This window comes from Prosopis cineraria, unplaced genomic scaffold, assembly GCF_029017545.1.
Source record: "Prosopis cineraria cultivar Desert tree isolate PC_DT_omini unplaced genomic scaffold, ASM2901754v1 PC392, whole genome shotgun sequence".
Classification (NCBI taxonomy): Eukaryota; Viridiplantae; Streptophyta; class Magnoliopsida; order Fabales; family Fabaceae; genus Prosopis; species Prosopis cineraria.
Genome location: NW_026555719.1, coordinates 29,461 through 43,641, shown reverse-complemented (window position 1 = coordinate 43,641; position 14,181 = coordinate 29,461). Strand labels below are relative to the sequence as shown.

At 36.5% G+C, this 14,181-nt stretch overlaps 2 protein-coding genes across 2 annotated transcripts; both read right to left on the bottom strand.

The window, feature by feature from the left end:
• Positions 1–3,056: 3,056 nt before the first annotated feature.
• LOC129296896 (uncharacterized) lies at positions 3,057–5,677 on the bottom strand. The gene is made up of 3 exons (XM_054935295.1): positions 5,336–5,677; positions 3,828–5,109; positions 3,057–3,519 (listed from the first exon to the last, which is right to left on the bottom strand). The coding sequence occupies exons 1-3, from the start codon at positions 5,660–5,662 to the stop codon at positions 3,281–3,283; spliced, it is 1,848 nt and encodes a 615-aa protein (XP_054791270.1). The 5' UTR covers positions 5,663–5,677; the 3' UTR covers positions 3,057–3,280.
• A 5,009-nt stretch (positions 5,678–10,686) lies between these two features.
• On the bottom strand, positions 10,687–12,387 carry LOC129296897 (flavonol 3-O-glucosyltransferase UGT89B1-like). Its single transcript, XM_054935296.1, has one exon. The coding sequence runs from the start codon at positions 12,276–12,278 to the stop codon at positions 10,869–10,871; it is 1,410 nt and encodes a 469-aa protein (XP_054791271.1). The 5' UTR covers positions 12,279–12,387; the 3' UTR covers positions 10,687–10,868.
• Positions 12,388–14,181: the final 1,794 nt, after the last annotated feature.

Sequence of the window (14,181 nt, the reverse complement as noted above, 5' to 3'; positions counted from 1 at the left end):
CCCCACTATTTTAATCCACTTCTCTTCCATTCACAATAACTAATCACTTAATCTTGACCTCCCACCTATAATTACAATGTTTTACATCATTATCATCACAATTTTTTTTAATCTACGTATTTATATATCGCCTTATTGTTTTTCATGGGAATTTTCCAAAGCCATTTGTTTGGCGTTGTAAATTTAGGGTTAATGTTGAATATTAAAGCGAGAATAGGTCTGTTGTTGTTGGGAGCGAGGAGCGAATATTACTATAATAAGACGCTGATAAACAGTGGGGGGACGCGTGTAAGAATCTCCGCGCAATCCGCATTGCATCACGTGACCAAAAAAGCGGGGTTGCGTGCCTCGACTCCACCTTCTGGGGTTCACGTGGCCAACTCACCCAACCTTTCTGCTGGGCCCCGCCAATATTTGGTTATCCCCCTCTACCCACCCTTTCAAGTTTTAATTAAGCCAACACTGGGAAATACAGCTTCTGACTGGGCAAAATTATAACCCAACACTTAACCACACAAAATGTACAAGAAACGCCACTCAGTGCCAAATTCATGTAGTCAAGCCTGCATGCTCAGTTACCCACGAGTCATGGCTATTCTTTTCAATTGACTTAACCACATGTACTACATATATTCCTGATATGTTCACTTTTTTTATTTTTTTTAAAATCAAGTTGCTCTAATTTATTCAAACAATAATATAATGACTCTATAAATTTGAGTGGCCAAATGTTTCTGCAAAACCTCATTATATTATCCTTTTCAATGAGTTTTATACGGTAATTTTTCTGAGTAATCATTATTTAAAAAAATAGATATTTTAGATCTTTTAACTTATAAACAATACGATTTTTTAAAAAATGACCTTAATTAAGATGTAATTAATAAGATTTTTTGGTTGAGAATTGAGATATCGTGTTAAACTAGAATAAATATGAAAATAAGATATAATTTTAAATGTCATAAATTAATTTATTTAGAATGTAAGTTGCTTAAAAATGTTACGTACTTATATGAGAGAGGAGGAGCATTTTTTTACAAAGTAAAAAAATTTGAAATCATGGCATATAAATGTTACATTACATATGGAAGTTGGAGAGATAAAAAGAAAGAAAGAAAATAAAAGGTTGAAAATGGGGAGTGGGGCGGGGATAGGAGTGGGGAAGAGGGATAAGGGTGGGAGAGGATGGCATGTGAGGGACGCAATATGGAATCGTCTTTATGGACAAAATGACGTAAAAGAGGGACCCACCCAAAAACGAGCGAATAGACAGAGAGAGAGAGAGAGAGAGAGGCAGGGGTGCTCAGTTTGTTATGAAGACGTGAGCATGTTACGCTGCGCACGTGACTGAGGACGCATCCTCTCACGTGCGCCCATCCCCTGCCGCCTCGCGTGCGCTTCCGTCCCTCCCTCCCTCCCTCCCTCTATTCCGTTCCGTCTCCTCTCCACACCACACCTCTTTCTCCACCACCGTTTTTGCCACAAGAACTATTTTTGTGACCTTATTATTCATTTATTGTCTTTTTTTACCAATTAAACAAAGTATATCTCCTACATCAAGGTTATTTATTCCTTTATTCAAAATAAAGAAGATACACCCTGTTGTCCCCCCCCCCCCCAAAAAAAGGCGACACGCCTCAGAAACAATCTCTAATAATTGGATGCTTCACACAACTTTAAGTGATGGGAAATTTAATAGTTTATTTATGTAAAATACAAATGGATGCCCTGGTCCGAGAAATACAACTACATGTACAATATTTAAAAGGCCGAAATCGGAGGAAGAAGCCGTTTTTTCTTTTTTTTTTTTTTGTGGGTGTATATTTGGATGGGGATGTGGCTGTCCATTATGGATGACACTGCACATTGATTAGGGTCGGCAACAAATGGGCCTAAGCACAAGCAAACGTGGTCTTAAATGTTATTTGTTACGATTATTATTATTATTATTATTCGTCAATATTTGTTGTTATTATCATCGCATAAATAGTACAGATATTTCATAGAAAGACTTTGATTTAAAAAAAACAAAAAAGAAAAAGGAGTGGTGGGGGGAAGAGGGAAGTGGAATTGGCGATACAGAGAGAACCGAATGTACGTGTTGGCACGTGCCATAAGAGTAGGTGCTGGCTGGATGGCGGTGCGTGTCGCTTTCGCTCTCGTGAAGTTGTCACGTGAGGGTGAGTACTGGGTCCACACTCTGAAAAAATGCATCCACCTTCCTCCAAATTTATGTAAGTTTTTTAAAAAAAAAAAACGCTAAGCGGGGGCATGTGCTTTCCCTTCTCAACTGACCTGTCCTTCATGGGTCATTCAAAAATCTGCCACCAGCTGGGCCCCTCCTTTTTCTTTCTCTATCTGACGTGGCTTCCTCACGTGCAACCTTCCTACGTGGCCCCACCACTTCCACAACGTCCATTTCTCCCTCCCTCATTTCCCCTGAATCTGGAAATCAGGAAGCTCCCGCATCGCCATTCACAGTCATTCTATTGCTTAATTTCACCCCTATTTTCACGATTATTTTACATAAAAAATATTTGTCATTGTACATGAAGTAAAAGCTTAATTTAATTTCTTTGGCAATCAAATTGTACATAATATGTCACTCCCGTAAAATCTGCCCAAGATCGGGCTTCTGCTTCCGGAACATGCCTAAATATTGGTTCAGCGAAGTTCGGCCCAAATTCTGAAATAACAATATTAACATTTTAACAGGATCCAAAGCTCTCAGCCTCGTACAAATGCAAGCTTTTTGTTCCTCAAACGAGCTTGACAGAGTGCATACATTTCTGGGAATAACACTTCAGTCCCAAAAGATTAATTTTTTTGACAAGATCCCAAAATATTAATTTAATGATAACTATGTTTCACAAAAAATTATTAATATTGAATAAACAATTACAAATGAGAGTCTTTGCAAACCAAGCATTTAGGCCGTAGGTCACTCTCAAGTCTCAGACTCAATGATTTGCATGTGACACAGATCCGTGGGTGCAGTTGTTGGGGCTTTTGCCTCTAAAGCAGTAGCTCAAGTTTATATTAGGCAACACCAGATAGGAAACGTGACATGCATCAGCTAAGATTCAGTCTCGTGAGACACGTTAAATTACATAATATTAAATCAGGACCGTTGCATATACACAAGGGAAAATGATAGTTAGATCTCAAAATATCAATTTATCAATAGTTACGCCCCGATAAAATTTACAGGAAAATAAATTTCTCCTAGAGCTGTGAGGAGATTGGCAAATGGCAGACAACAAGCCTTACCATCAGATGCCTACCCACCACCACCCAGCTTCTCCATCATAGTGGAGTTGACCACATTCTTCACAAACGTGTAAAAACATTGTCGGCAACAATTGGGCATCAAGGTGGACTTGGGAAAATGCTGATTCTCGCCCTCGTGACTGCATACAGAGTTTGAGGAGCTTGTGCTCGGCTTTTCATGCTCCGATCGACATACAGCCAATATAGCGTGTGTTGACTGCCTAGCAATTTCCTTGAATACATCAACACCTGCATCACGTATGTCCTCTTCAATGCAACGCTTTTAATTTAAGCAAGTCACGTTTGTCATTTCATTTTGCTCTAGCAGTTTAAAACACACGTGTGTGAAGGCTTAAAAGAGAGATTATGTAAATTAAATCAATAGCGAAAGAAACAATAAAGTAGCAGGATAGGAAAACTGCCACATCAGTCAAGCAAAACTTAGACCATGGATTACTCGAGCTACGGCTTGCTGAAAAAGTGTGTAGATGAAATATGTAAAATTTTCAATGAACCATGATCATGTGACTGTAAAAGAGATCAAAGGGAAAAAATACCTAACGGTTTATCTTTACTAAGGACCTTCAGATTGAGCTTGACAAGAGACTTGATCTCGTTCTTAGAATCTTCACTATCTCTTGTGTTTGTATCCCTGAAACTTTTAGACAACCACTTTCTTTTACCCGCCTCCCTGCTTGAGGAAGACACTCTACCACTCTTGCCATCACAAGGAGCAGAACCTGCCGAAGTTACTAAACAAGAAGACCTTCTTTGTTCCTTGGTGAAATTTCTCTTCCCATTTTCATGAGGGGGAGCACCTTGAATGCTACTTTGCACTTTTCTGGGCAATGAAGGTTCATAGCATCCTTCTAAATGAGAAGCTTGGTCCCAAATATTCGGTGAAGACTCCTTATGTGCAACCCTATGCTTTTGATGTCCCAACTCTAGAGGCTGGTGATTATCCATATCCTTACTAAAACTAGAAAAGCCGTATTGCTTCTTCTTCCCTGAGGATCTTCTAGATTGTTGAATCTTCAATTCTTGGTCATTGCAATAAATGCTCTGTGCTTTTCCATGTCCTACATCTCTTGAAAGACGATCCAATCCCTGTGGAAGAATGCTGCTTTTTTGTTTAGTCTTTTTCATCATCTTTGCTCTATCCAGCATTTTCCAAGCCTTGTCAACATCTTTCAAGCCTCTCTCATTCGATGTGCTACTAGAAGGTATGCTTTGAATTGTAGATTGATGAAGGCTTGTGGAAGCCGAAGAATGTGGTTCATCTGATTTTCTATGAGCTAAGGAATCAGAGCCCTGTTTTCGATCATGCCTAGCACTAAATTCAGTTGAATTGAAAGGAAACCTTAATGAGCCATTTCTCAAAGCATTCCAATTTTCACGCAAAGCTCTTATATTACGTTGCACATTGCGACATTGGTCCAATGTCCTAGCACTTGTGTCAGGATTTCTATCTTTCTTTCTATTCACCCTATCAGATAAAGGGGTAACAAGAGGCGATGATCTTGGTCTTCGGACCATCTGGCTGATTGGTTCTTTCACAATATCAAGGATTTTTACACTTGGCTCAGCTGTCGGCGTATCACATTGATGATCTACATCATTATCGCCATTAATCGCCTTGGAAACAATACAATCATGGCAAAACCAATCACCTTCAGGCACAACATGTCCAAGGCCAACACAGTATGTATGAGAAGCAGTATCACATAGATCACATAGGAGAAGAAAACTTTCATCTTCCCTACCATTACAGACACTACACCGAGTTTCGGCATAAGGATCCGCGGGACCTGTTGTGATATTTCCATGAACATGGTAAACCTACAAGTCGTAAGAACTAAAGTTTAGCATGTGGATATTTAGTAAGTTAAAATTAAAGCCCATTACAGCAAAAAACACAACCTTGATGCAATACAAGCATGGGAGAAAATCCATAAACAACTAACAATGACTAAATTAACACAACCATACTAATCGCCAGCAAAATAAATTGGAAAAATGTTAATACGGGAGTAAAATGGCAAAGAAATTAGTAATAGCGGGGGACCTGGTCGCGAATAGGGACTTTAACGAGGCGCGAGGAAGGGAAGACGCCGGGCTTAGGTGGGCGGCGAACGGTGGAGAATCTTTGTCGACAGAGGGGGCATCGAGACTCGTGCTTGGACCATTCCATGATGCAGACGAAGCAAAAAAAGTGATTGCAACAATCAATTTGACCTCTGATTGAAGTGCCATGGTCGGCGTAGCAAATTCCACAAGAATCAGGTTGGTTATCCTCGAAGGAAGGTGGCGGGTGGAGTTCATGATCGGAGTCCTCCTGGCCTTGGGTTTTGAGTCGTTTATTTGGGGATATCGGAACAAACGACATAGTCATGTGAGCTGAGCTCCGAGGCGTTCCTCTTCGGAAGAACCCGTTATTCCGTAAAACACTTAAACAAAGGATATGAACAACAGAACAGCGCAAAACGAAAGAGCCTACACAACTTCAATCAACTGAAATCGCAGCCAACGAGGGCGGTATGGACAATTCACCAATGTCAGAGTGGCCCAATTCTTTGTTATTCAGTACACTACAGTCAATTCAGTGAGCCCAAATTCCATGGATTGGGATCAACAGAAGCGTGTTGAGGATCATGGTGACAGCCGCTGCGGCGTCGCTTATCAAAAGTAATATAAGTGGCCCGAAGGAAAAAAAAACCCAAAACAAGCCCAAAAAACAGTTCAGATAAGACATGGGTTTAATTTGAAAATGTTTGAATTTGGCGAGTTATATTCAATTTTCTTTTTCTCAATGCCAACTTGAACAAGACAATTATTTTTAATCGTTGTTATATTCCAAGTATTAATAATTAATATTATCTTATCATTAGATGATGTAAGGCGAACTTTTTGCTGTTTGTTGATTGTATCATTTTTGTTTGTTGATTGTATCATTTTGGAGGGACCTCGGAGTTTGCTAGCTGGAAAATGAATAAATAAAGCACGTATTGTTATTTGGGGGCAAAAAACATGGACGAAGTGGGCATGAATGAAACTATCGGGATAGCTCTAGCGAGGATGTTGGAATATTAATTTTGGGGCTTTTGTTCTTGGATGGTATATTTTTGTTTGGCTTGTACTTGATCCGCGCTATGATCTGAAACTGGATTGTTCATATGAATTGAAAGATAACAATACTCTGAGTTCCGTGTTGTTTTTGCGTAGAGTGATGATTTACACTTGCTCCATAAATTTCAACATGATCGTTGTCAAGCTGTTCTGGAGGATTTATTTTTCTCAGTATTTAATTTCCCTCCTTAATTGTATTATAATGCTTTAACCTTATAACTTTTTATTATATATTTACTATCTTTTGTCTTAATAAAAAAAAACAGTTGAACAATTAATTGTGAACAATGTCCACTTTGATAAAAATTTATACTTTTTCCATTTTAAAGGGCAGACTTGGGTTACGTTTAGAGTGAAGATTTGCAGCCCAAAGTCTAGATTTGGACTCCAAAATGTAGTTGTATCAGTTTATTTCTTATTTGGAATGCTTTTATGGTATATTTGAATTAATGAGAATTTAGATTTAAATTTAGTTTAAATTTTTTATTTGGACATACAAAAATTTATGAATTTAGAATTGATTCAAATTCAAATTCATTTCTTATTACAATTGTTCTGTGATTTCAAATTTTGTCTACACTTTAATTATTTAAAATTCTAATCACTTCAAACATCTTATCTATTTATGTTTATATAATTAATATTTTTATTACTTCTGCATCTTTTCTTATCTCTCATCCTACCTTTTTACCAATGAAAATAGAGATAACCTAGCATTTTCAGTTTTTTATTTTCGTTTTTAGATCTAAATTAACTTTTATTCAAAAAATTTTAAACTACACAAATAAAAAATTATATATATATGGATTGTAAATATTCCCTCCATTCAAAAATATAAGATATTTTTTAAAGAATTGTATGTTAAAAAATGTAAGGCATTTTTAGTCTTTTAAGGTATAATCATTACCTTTTTTAAAGTGCCCCTATTGATAGTAACTTTATATTTATTGTAGTTTGTTTAATGAGAGTAAATATAAAAAAATGAGGTTAGTTTGAAAGTAGATGACTAATTTATTGAGGGGTGAAATTTGATTAAAAATACTTTATATTTTTTAATAGAGGGAGTATGAAATTTGAAATGCAAGTTTTAAATTTAAAATTTAAATTCAAATTTATCAATCCAAATACTATGCAATTAAGGTTGTTCAAAACTGATCCAAATTGAAAAGACTAACCTGAACCAATCTAAACCAAAAGAAATTGATCAAAACCAAACAACAATCAAGTCTACTGTGATTTTTAAGATATGAGAATTGATTGGTTTAATTCAAGTTCAGTTTTAAGTACTAGAAAATGAACCAAGCCAAAACTAATTAAAAATGATATTTATTTATTATAAAATATATAATCATTTATCTACAAGAAGTAGTTTGTTTTAAATTTTTCATAGTAATAGATAAACATTTTTAAAGGAGTTGAATGGAAATGCATAATATTAAATAATTATAATAATCATGCAATGACCATCATTTAATTATTTACAACTTAAAAACCCCAATATTCAATTTATCTACAAAAAGTATTTTGTTTTGAATTTTGTATTATAATTTTTTCATCATTTACTTTTGAATAAAAATGGATAATATTAAATAATTTTAATCTTAAAAATTTATATCAATTTTTATGATTAATTATCATTATCACATTAAAATTTTATTATATTTTTGTACTTCTATTTATGAAAAAAAAAGAGTCAAAAAGAATTAGACTTAATTTTAATGCATAGCAGCATTATGAAAATAGAAAAAAGAAAAAAAAAATTAAATAACTAAATTGAAACTTTATTCAAACCTTAACCAAATCAAACCAAACTGAAAATAAAACCAAACCAAATCGAGTTCCATAAAAGCCAATCAGGTCTTAATTATAAGTAAATTGAATGGTTCAGTTCGGTTTGATTTTTGTTTAAAATCAAATTAAACCGAGCCTATAAACACTCTTATATATAATTACTTCTATTCCTTTAACCTAGCTTTGCATAAAAGCTCTACTTTTAGGACCTCATAACCTTGTTTGGCATGTAGGATTGAGAGATTGCAACTGAGATTGGATAATAATAATTTTTTATGTTTAGTGGATGGCAACAAGCATTTCAATTTCAATATCAATAGAGGATTGAATTTTCCAAACGAAAACGGCGTTTCATTTCACCCCACCCCTGTGCTGTGACTTCTTCTCCTTATTCTTCCCCCATACCGACAATGTCTTCCACCCCCAACGACGTCCTTCCCCCCCAAATTCGTTGCTCCCTCTCTGTCAATCTCTCTACCCAAAACCCACTTCCCTCACTGCAGGCACCAATAATGGCGTTGATAGCATTGACCTTATGGTCTAAGTGACGACGCTTGCCCCGAAACCACGAGCATGAGGCTAAGCCTGTTGCTACTCTGCCAGAAACAGAACCCATCACTCCTTCTTCCAAATCCAGTGAGCTCAGCTCTATTTGCCTTTCGTGTTCTTCGTGTTCATCATTCACAGGTCTTCAGCGAGAGTCACTCAACTCACTTGGTGGACTAGAGTGATGGCAAAGCAAATTTCATTATATCTGTTGCTTAATTTTTGTTTAATTTGAGTCTTATATTTTTTTTTTCTCCCTTAAAATTCCATCACACATTGTACATAATTTTAAAGCTTATTTTTACTTTCGTTCATATTCTCAATCTCATTCCTAATCCTCTACAATTCAATACTTCATGCTAAATAGAACCGTGGTTTTAGACTTTTAGGTTTGCATGATTTGTAATACACACACACACATATATACATTATTCATTAGATAGATCTAGTTATATATAAAGTGCATTATATCAATCTGTTTTGTCTTTTCTTAGTATTTACAAATACTTCTTTTTAACAATATATTGACTATTTTTTATTTTTATAATTTTAAAATTTAATGTATCTATTTGTTAAAGAGATAAAATAATATATGTAATATATAAAACTCATGACATTTTCCGTAACCATACATTCAAAATTTGCTTTTGAATTATATCATCAAAATAAATTTCAGTTTATCAAGATAATTTTTTTTAAGAGTATCCAAACACATATTATATTGTAATAAATAACTCTTACCTGAATTTTAGTCTCTAAATTCTCTGAGATTTGTACACATTAATCCACACACACACACATACACATATATGTACACTCTCTCGATTAATTGAGAGATTAAATATTAAAAAATGTGAGATATTTTTTATATTTTAAAATATATTTAATGTGTTTTTTTAAAGTATCCATAATAAAAAATTATTTTATTTTATTTTGAAATAAAATATTTTATTAAATAAAAGTAAATAAAAAATAATATTAGTTAAAAAATTAACTACCTTATTAAAAAATAAAAATATTTTTAAACGGGGAGAGTGTATAAATTTTGGAGCGTTGGTCCAACATTAATTTAAAATAAAAAACTCAAATATATAAAAATGTTGGGCCCACTTTGACTCACGGGAACTGGGCAGCCCGATAATTGGTGGAGCCTCTCTCCTTTCCTTCCCATCCTCTCCTCCTTCTCTTCCTTTACTAATTATTAAGGTTAACATTTTGGATAGTTTGAATTTGATCTTTTATAAAATATATCTTTTTTATTTGGTTTAACTGCAGTTTTAAACTACTCAAATTAAATTTTAGTAACTTAAGTTTGATTATTTATATTTTCTTATAATTTAATATTTAAATAATAATTTTACAATATATCAAATTTAAGCCGTTCAAATCTTTGATATAATGGTTAAAGTTTGAGAAGAATGGAAGGGGATGGGAAAATGGTATGCCTATGCCTGAATTTTCGGACAATTGTACACAAAGCAATATTGATTAGAGTGGGTCCGTGTCTTAGCATCATTATAAAACAGATATTTACTCTCTCAATAATTACTTGTTTTTAGGGTGAGAAACGCGAGAGGGTCAAGTTCGATCCATTTTATGATAAACTCAAAGTACTACAGACTAGAGAGTAGAGACTCTGTGTAATTTTAGTTAAGAACATAGTTACTACATAAGCCATGACAAGATGTGATGGCGACCGGGGGATTAACTGACGTATTAGCTTACGACTGCGTCGACACAGCAAGGCAAATAGTTCTGTCGGGCCAACCTCAGAGACGGAGCCTGCCTCAAATGCGTGGTGGCCCCACATATAACTTCAAATAATTATTCATATCGATGATTCAATGTTGAAGTTAAGAGATACTCTATATGTCAGTCCCTCTTCCTCAATAAAGAGTTAATATAAATTTAATATACTAAAAAAAGAAAAGAAAAGAAAAGAAAGAAATCAAGTTTATATTAAAATGGGCATTTGCAGTTTTGCACCCCTTAATATAACGCCAGGGAAGAACCAGCAGTTACAGAATGAATGATACGTACAGTTACAGACTGACAAGATCTAGAACGTGAATCAGCTTGCAGACACAATTAGCATCTTACACAAAAAAAAAAATTGGCGAAAAGAGAAAAAAGAACTAATCAAAGCAGCGTTCAGCTTCGCGGAGCTCAAGAAAGTGCTTCACCAAAGCATCCAACTCTTTATGGGAGCTTCCTTCGGGCTCCACCGCTTCTAAAGCCGCTTCGTTCAGTTCTCTGGCTCGCACTCTCTGGGTGATATTCTCCAGCAACGACTTCTTTATAACCTCACTCAACTCCGCCACCTCGGGAATGTTTTCAGTGATCCCCTCGGCGGCTCGGAGCCCCGCGCCCATCTCATCCACTATCAGCTTCGCATTCGTATACTGGTCTGCACCCATCGGCCACGTCACCATTACCACTCCGGCGATCAGAGCTTCCAGCACCGAGTTCCAGCCACAGTGCGTCAGGAACGAACCCACGGCTCCGTGACCCAATATGGCGAGCTGTGGCGACCACCCTTTAATCACCAGACCCCTTCCTCTTACTCGGTTCTCGAACTCCTCCGGGATGACGCCGACGTCTTGCCCCACGTGTCGCTCATCCGGGCCCCTCACGGACAGAATGAACTGGACCCCGCTCACCTCCAAAGCGGTGGTCAGCACCTCCATTTGGCGGCTGGTCAAAACTGTGCGACTTCCAAAGCACACGTAGATCACGGAACAGGCGGGTCGAGAGTCGAGCCACGTCATCACCTCGTCACATGGGACGGAGCTGGACCCTCCCCTATCGGCGGAGCCCTCGTCGTCGTCATACTTGGGTGGCAAAACGGGACCGACGGCCCATACCCGGTCGTGGCCGAGGTCGGCCTTCATGTGATTCAGGTAAACTCGCTCCAAGTCAGAGAAAGTGTTGAACACAACACCCCAACTAGCAATGTTGTCCAGCATATTTTCGCAGTGAAAATCCCATTCCGGGTCTCCTTTCTTCTTCTGCCTGTAGTAGTGATTGATCTGCCACCAAGGGTAGAGCGGAGAGTTGGGAATGTTAGGGAAGGAAATGAGAGAGTCGGCACTGCCGGGGTCAGGATTGACAGGGAGGTCGCGCCAGAGAGAGTAGAAGAAGGATAAGGCGAAGGCGCCGGAAGGAGAGAAGACGAGACGGGGGAGACGGAGGTCTCGGGCGAGGTGAAGGGTCCAGCCGAGGAAGAAATCGGAAATGATGGCGAGGGGAGGAGAAGGAAGGGATTGGACCCAGGACAGGAGGAAGGGGTAGTGAAGGTGGCGCGTGGCGGTGACGAGGGGGAAGAGCTTCTTCTGGTGAGGATCGGGGAGGAGGAGGGGTTGGAGGAAAGGGGCGTGAGAAGGAAGAAGAGGTTGAAGGAGAGGGAGGTTGGAAGGGGTGATCAAAACGGTGACGTAGATGCCGCGAGAAACGAGGCGTTTGGTGAGGTCGAGGAGGGGAATAATGTGGCCAGAAGAGGGGAACGGGTAGGCGAGGATATGGACGTGGTCCTGAGAGGAGGCCATGTTGCAGAGGAAGAAGAGAAGATAGGAATAGGCTGAGATGACGAGAAGTATAAATAAGAAGGGAAGGGAAGGGTGTTTTGTTGACGAATGGTGTAAAAGCAGGAGCCGAGTGACAACGAGCGAGGGAGAAATAAATGAAAACCAGAGCCCTGCGTTTGCTTTTGAAACTTCTCTGCTCTTCTGATGATTCACTTCACGTGAGGGGTTCCCACGTCACTCCTGACGCCATGTCTCTCTTTTTCTTTTCTTTTTTTTTTAAAATCAGAGCTACGTTTGCTTTTGCTTTTATTTTTGGTTTTTTTTTTTTAAATCAATCTTTCCAATTTGGATATGGGCAGGCCGCCGGCGTATATTATGTCGACTTATTACATCATCCATGAAGAAGTGAAAGCAGAATCCAACTAATTTCAAATTCCAGTTTAATGATTTAAATTTTATTATCTTTAATTTTAATTTTAAATTATTTTAAATATTCAAAATTCTTATTATCAGATATGAATTTACAAAATTAAAATTAAAATTTACAAAATAGAAAAATTTAAAATGTTACATGACATGTAAACAATTTGAAAAAAAAAAACGCAAAATAGGCATAGCAACTAGCAAGCACCAATTATCTTATTGTATTCATTTTCCTTATTTTCGTATTTTCAATTTGTTTAAAAGGATTAATTATGCTATCAGATTGAGGGCATAATGGATTGGCAGGCGAAATTTATGAATGACTGGATCAACATCCAATTTGGGCGGTGGCGATCATCATCACGTGGTTCGCATTGGATAACAAGACCTTCGAAATTGTATTGCTAGTGAAGCAGGAGGGAATACTGTGGAAAGTAGTTGTTGCATATGTTTGTTGGGACTTACATTGGGTAGCAAGATAGGACTTTCTGTTCAGCAATGAGGATAATGGTTATCTCTATATATAATGGAAAAATGAGCTTGTACAGAGCGCTTCAGGATGTGAAATTACTTGGCTGTACCAGTTTGCAGGGAAGAAGAAATTCTTCTAATACCAAGCTTGAATGAAGAAGCTTTGACATATTCTTTCTGGTTTTATTTATAAGGTAAAAGAAAAATGATTAATTTCTTTTGTCTTTGCTTGTAAATTATATTAGTAATTTTTTATTACAAGGTTTTTTCTTTTACTCCAATTAAGTTTTGGTGCGAGGAAGTATATATTTAAAATATGTATACTTAATGGGGGATGAAATGAAAATACTTTAGATGTAGTTATCAAGTTCTGAGATTTTTCTTGATTTTAGGAAAATTATCTATATTTGTAGTGGTAAATTATAGAAAAATGATAGAGATTGAAACTTATCTTGAGAGAGTGGGATGTTTCTCTGAATTTTTCTTGTACCGAAGTTAATATTCATCTCAGAGAAATTATTAAGATAGGTTCTGTTATTAGTGCATTTGATCCCTTTTGGTGCTCTGATGACTGATGTAAATATTTTACTGTGATTTAATATATTCACCTATTTTCCATTCAAAAAAAAAATTGTACAGCCAATCATAAGCTTTTATGCTAATCATAAAAACAATAACAGCTAGGTAAACAGTTTGAAAATAATTTTCAAAGATTTTTTTATTGCATTTAAAAAGTTTAAACTCATGTTTTATATAGATCATACTTGGTAAATCACTAAAAATTTGAACCGGTTAAAAGTATTAACTCAAGAATTAATGATAAAAAATCACAATTCAGCTGTGATCAAGCCAGTTATAAACAAAATATTTTATTAAACAAATCAATATAATAATCTAACTGTTTATTAATTTAATAAGATGAGTTGACTCAGAATTTTATATGATGCTTGGTATACATGAAAACTTAAGAGAGTTCTAAGAAATAGGGAATAAGAGATAAATCTTCATCTCAATATGCACGTTTGATGAT

What these genes read in the sequence shown, in the direction of transcription:
- LOC129296897 (XM_054935296.1), bottom strand. Translation starts at nt 12,278, where the DNA reads ATGGCCTCCTCTCAGGACCACGTCCATATCCTCGCCTACCCGTTCCCC.
- LOC129296896 (XM_054935295.1), bottom strand. Translation starts at nt 5,662, where the DNA reads ATGACTATGTCGTTTGTTCCGATATCCCCAAATAAACGACTCAAAACC. An exon ending in AAGTCCCTATTCGCGACCAG is followed by an intron (nt 5,110 to 5,335) that starts GTCCCCCGCTAT and finishes TACGACTTGTAG; the next exon opens with GTTTACCATGTTCATGGAAA. An exon ending in TAGTAAAGATAAACCGTTAG is followed by an intron (nt 3,520 to 3,827) that starts GTATTTTTTCCC and finishes TACGTGATGCAG; the next exon opens with GTGTTGATGTATTCAAGGAA.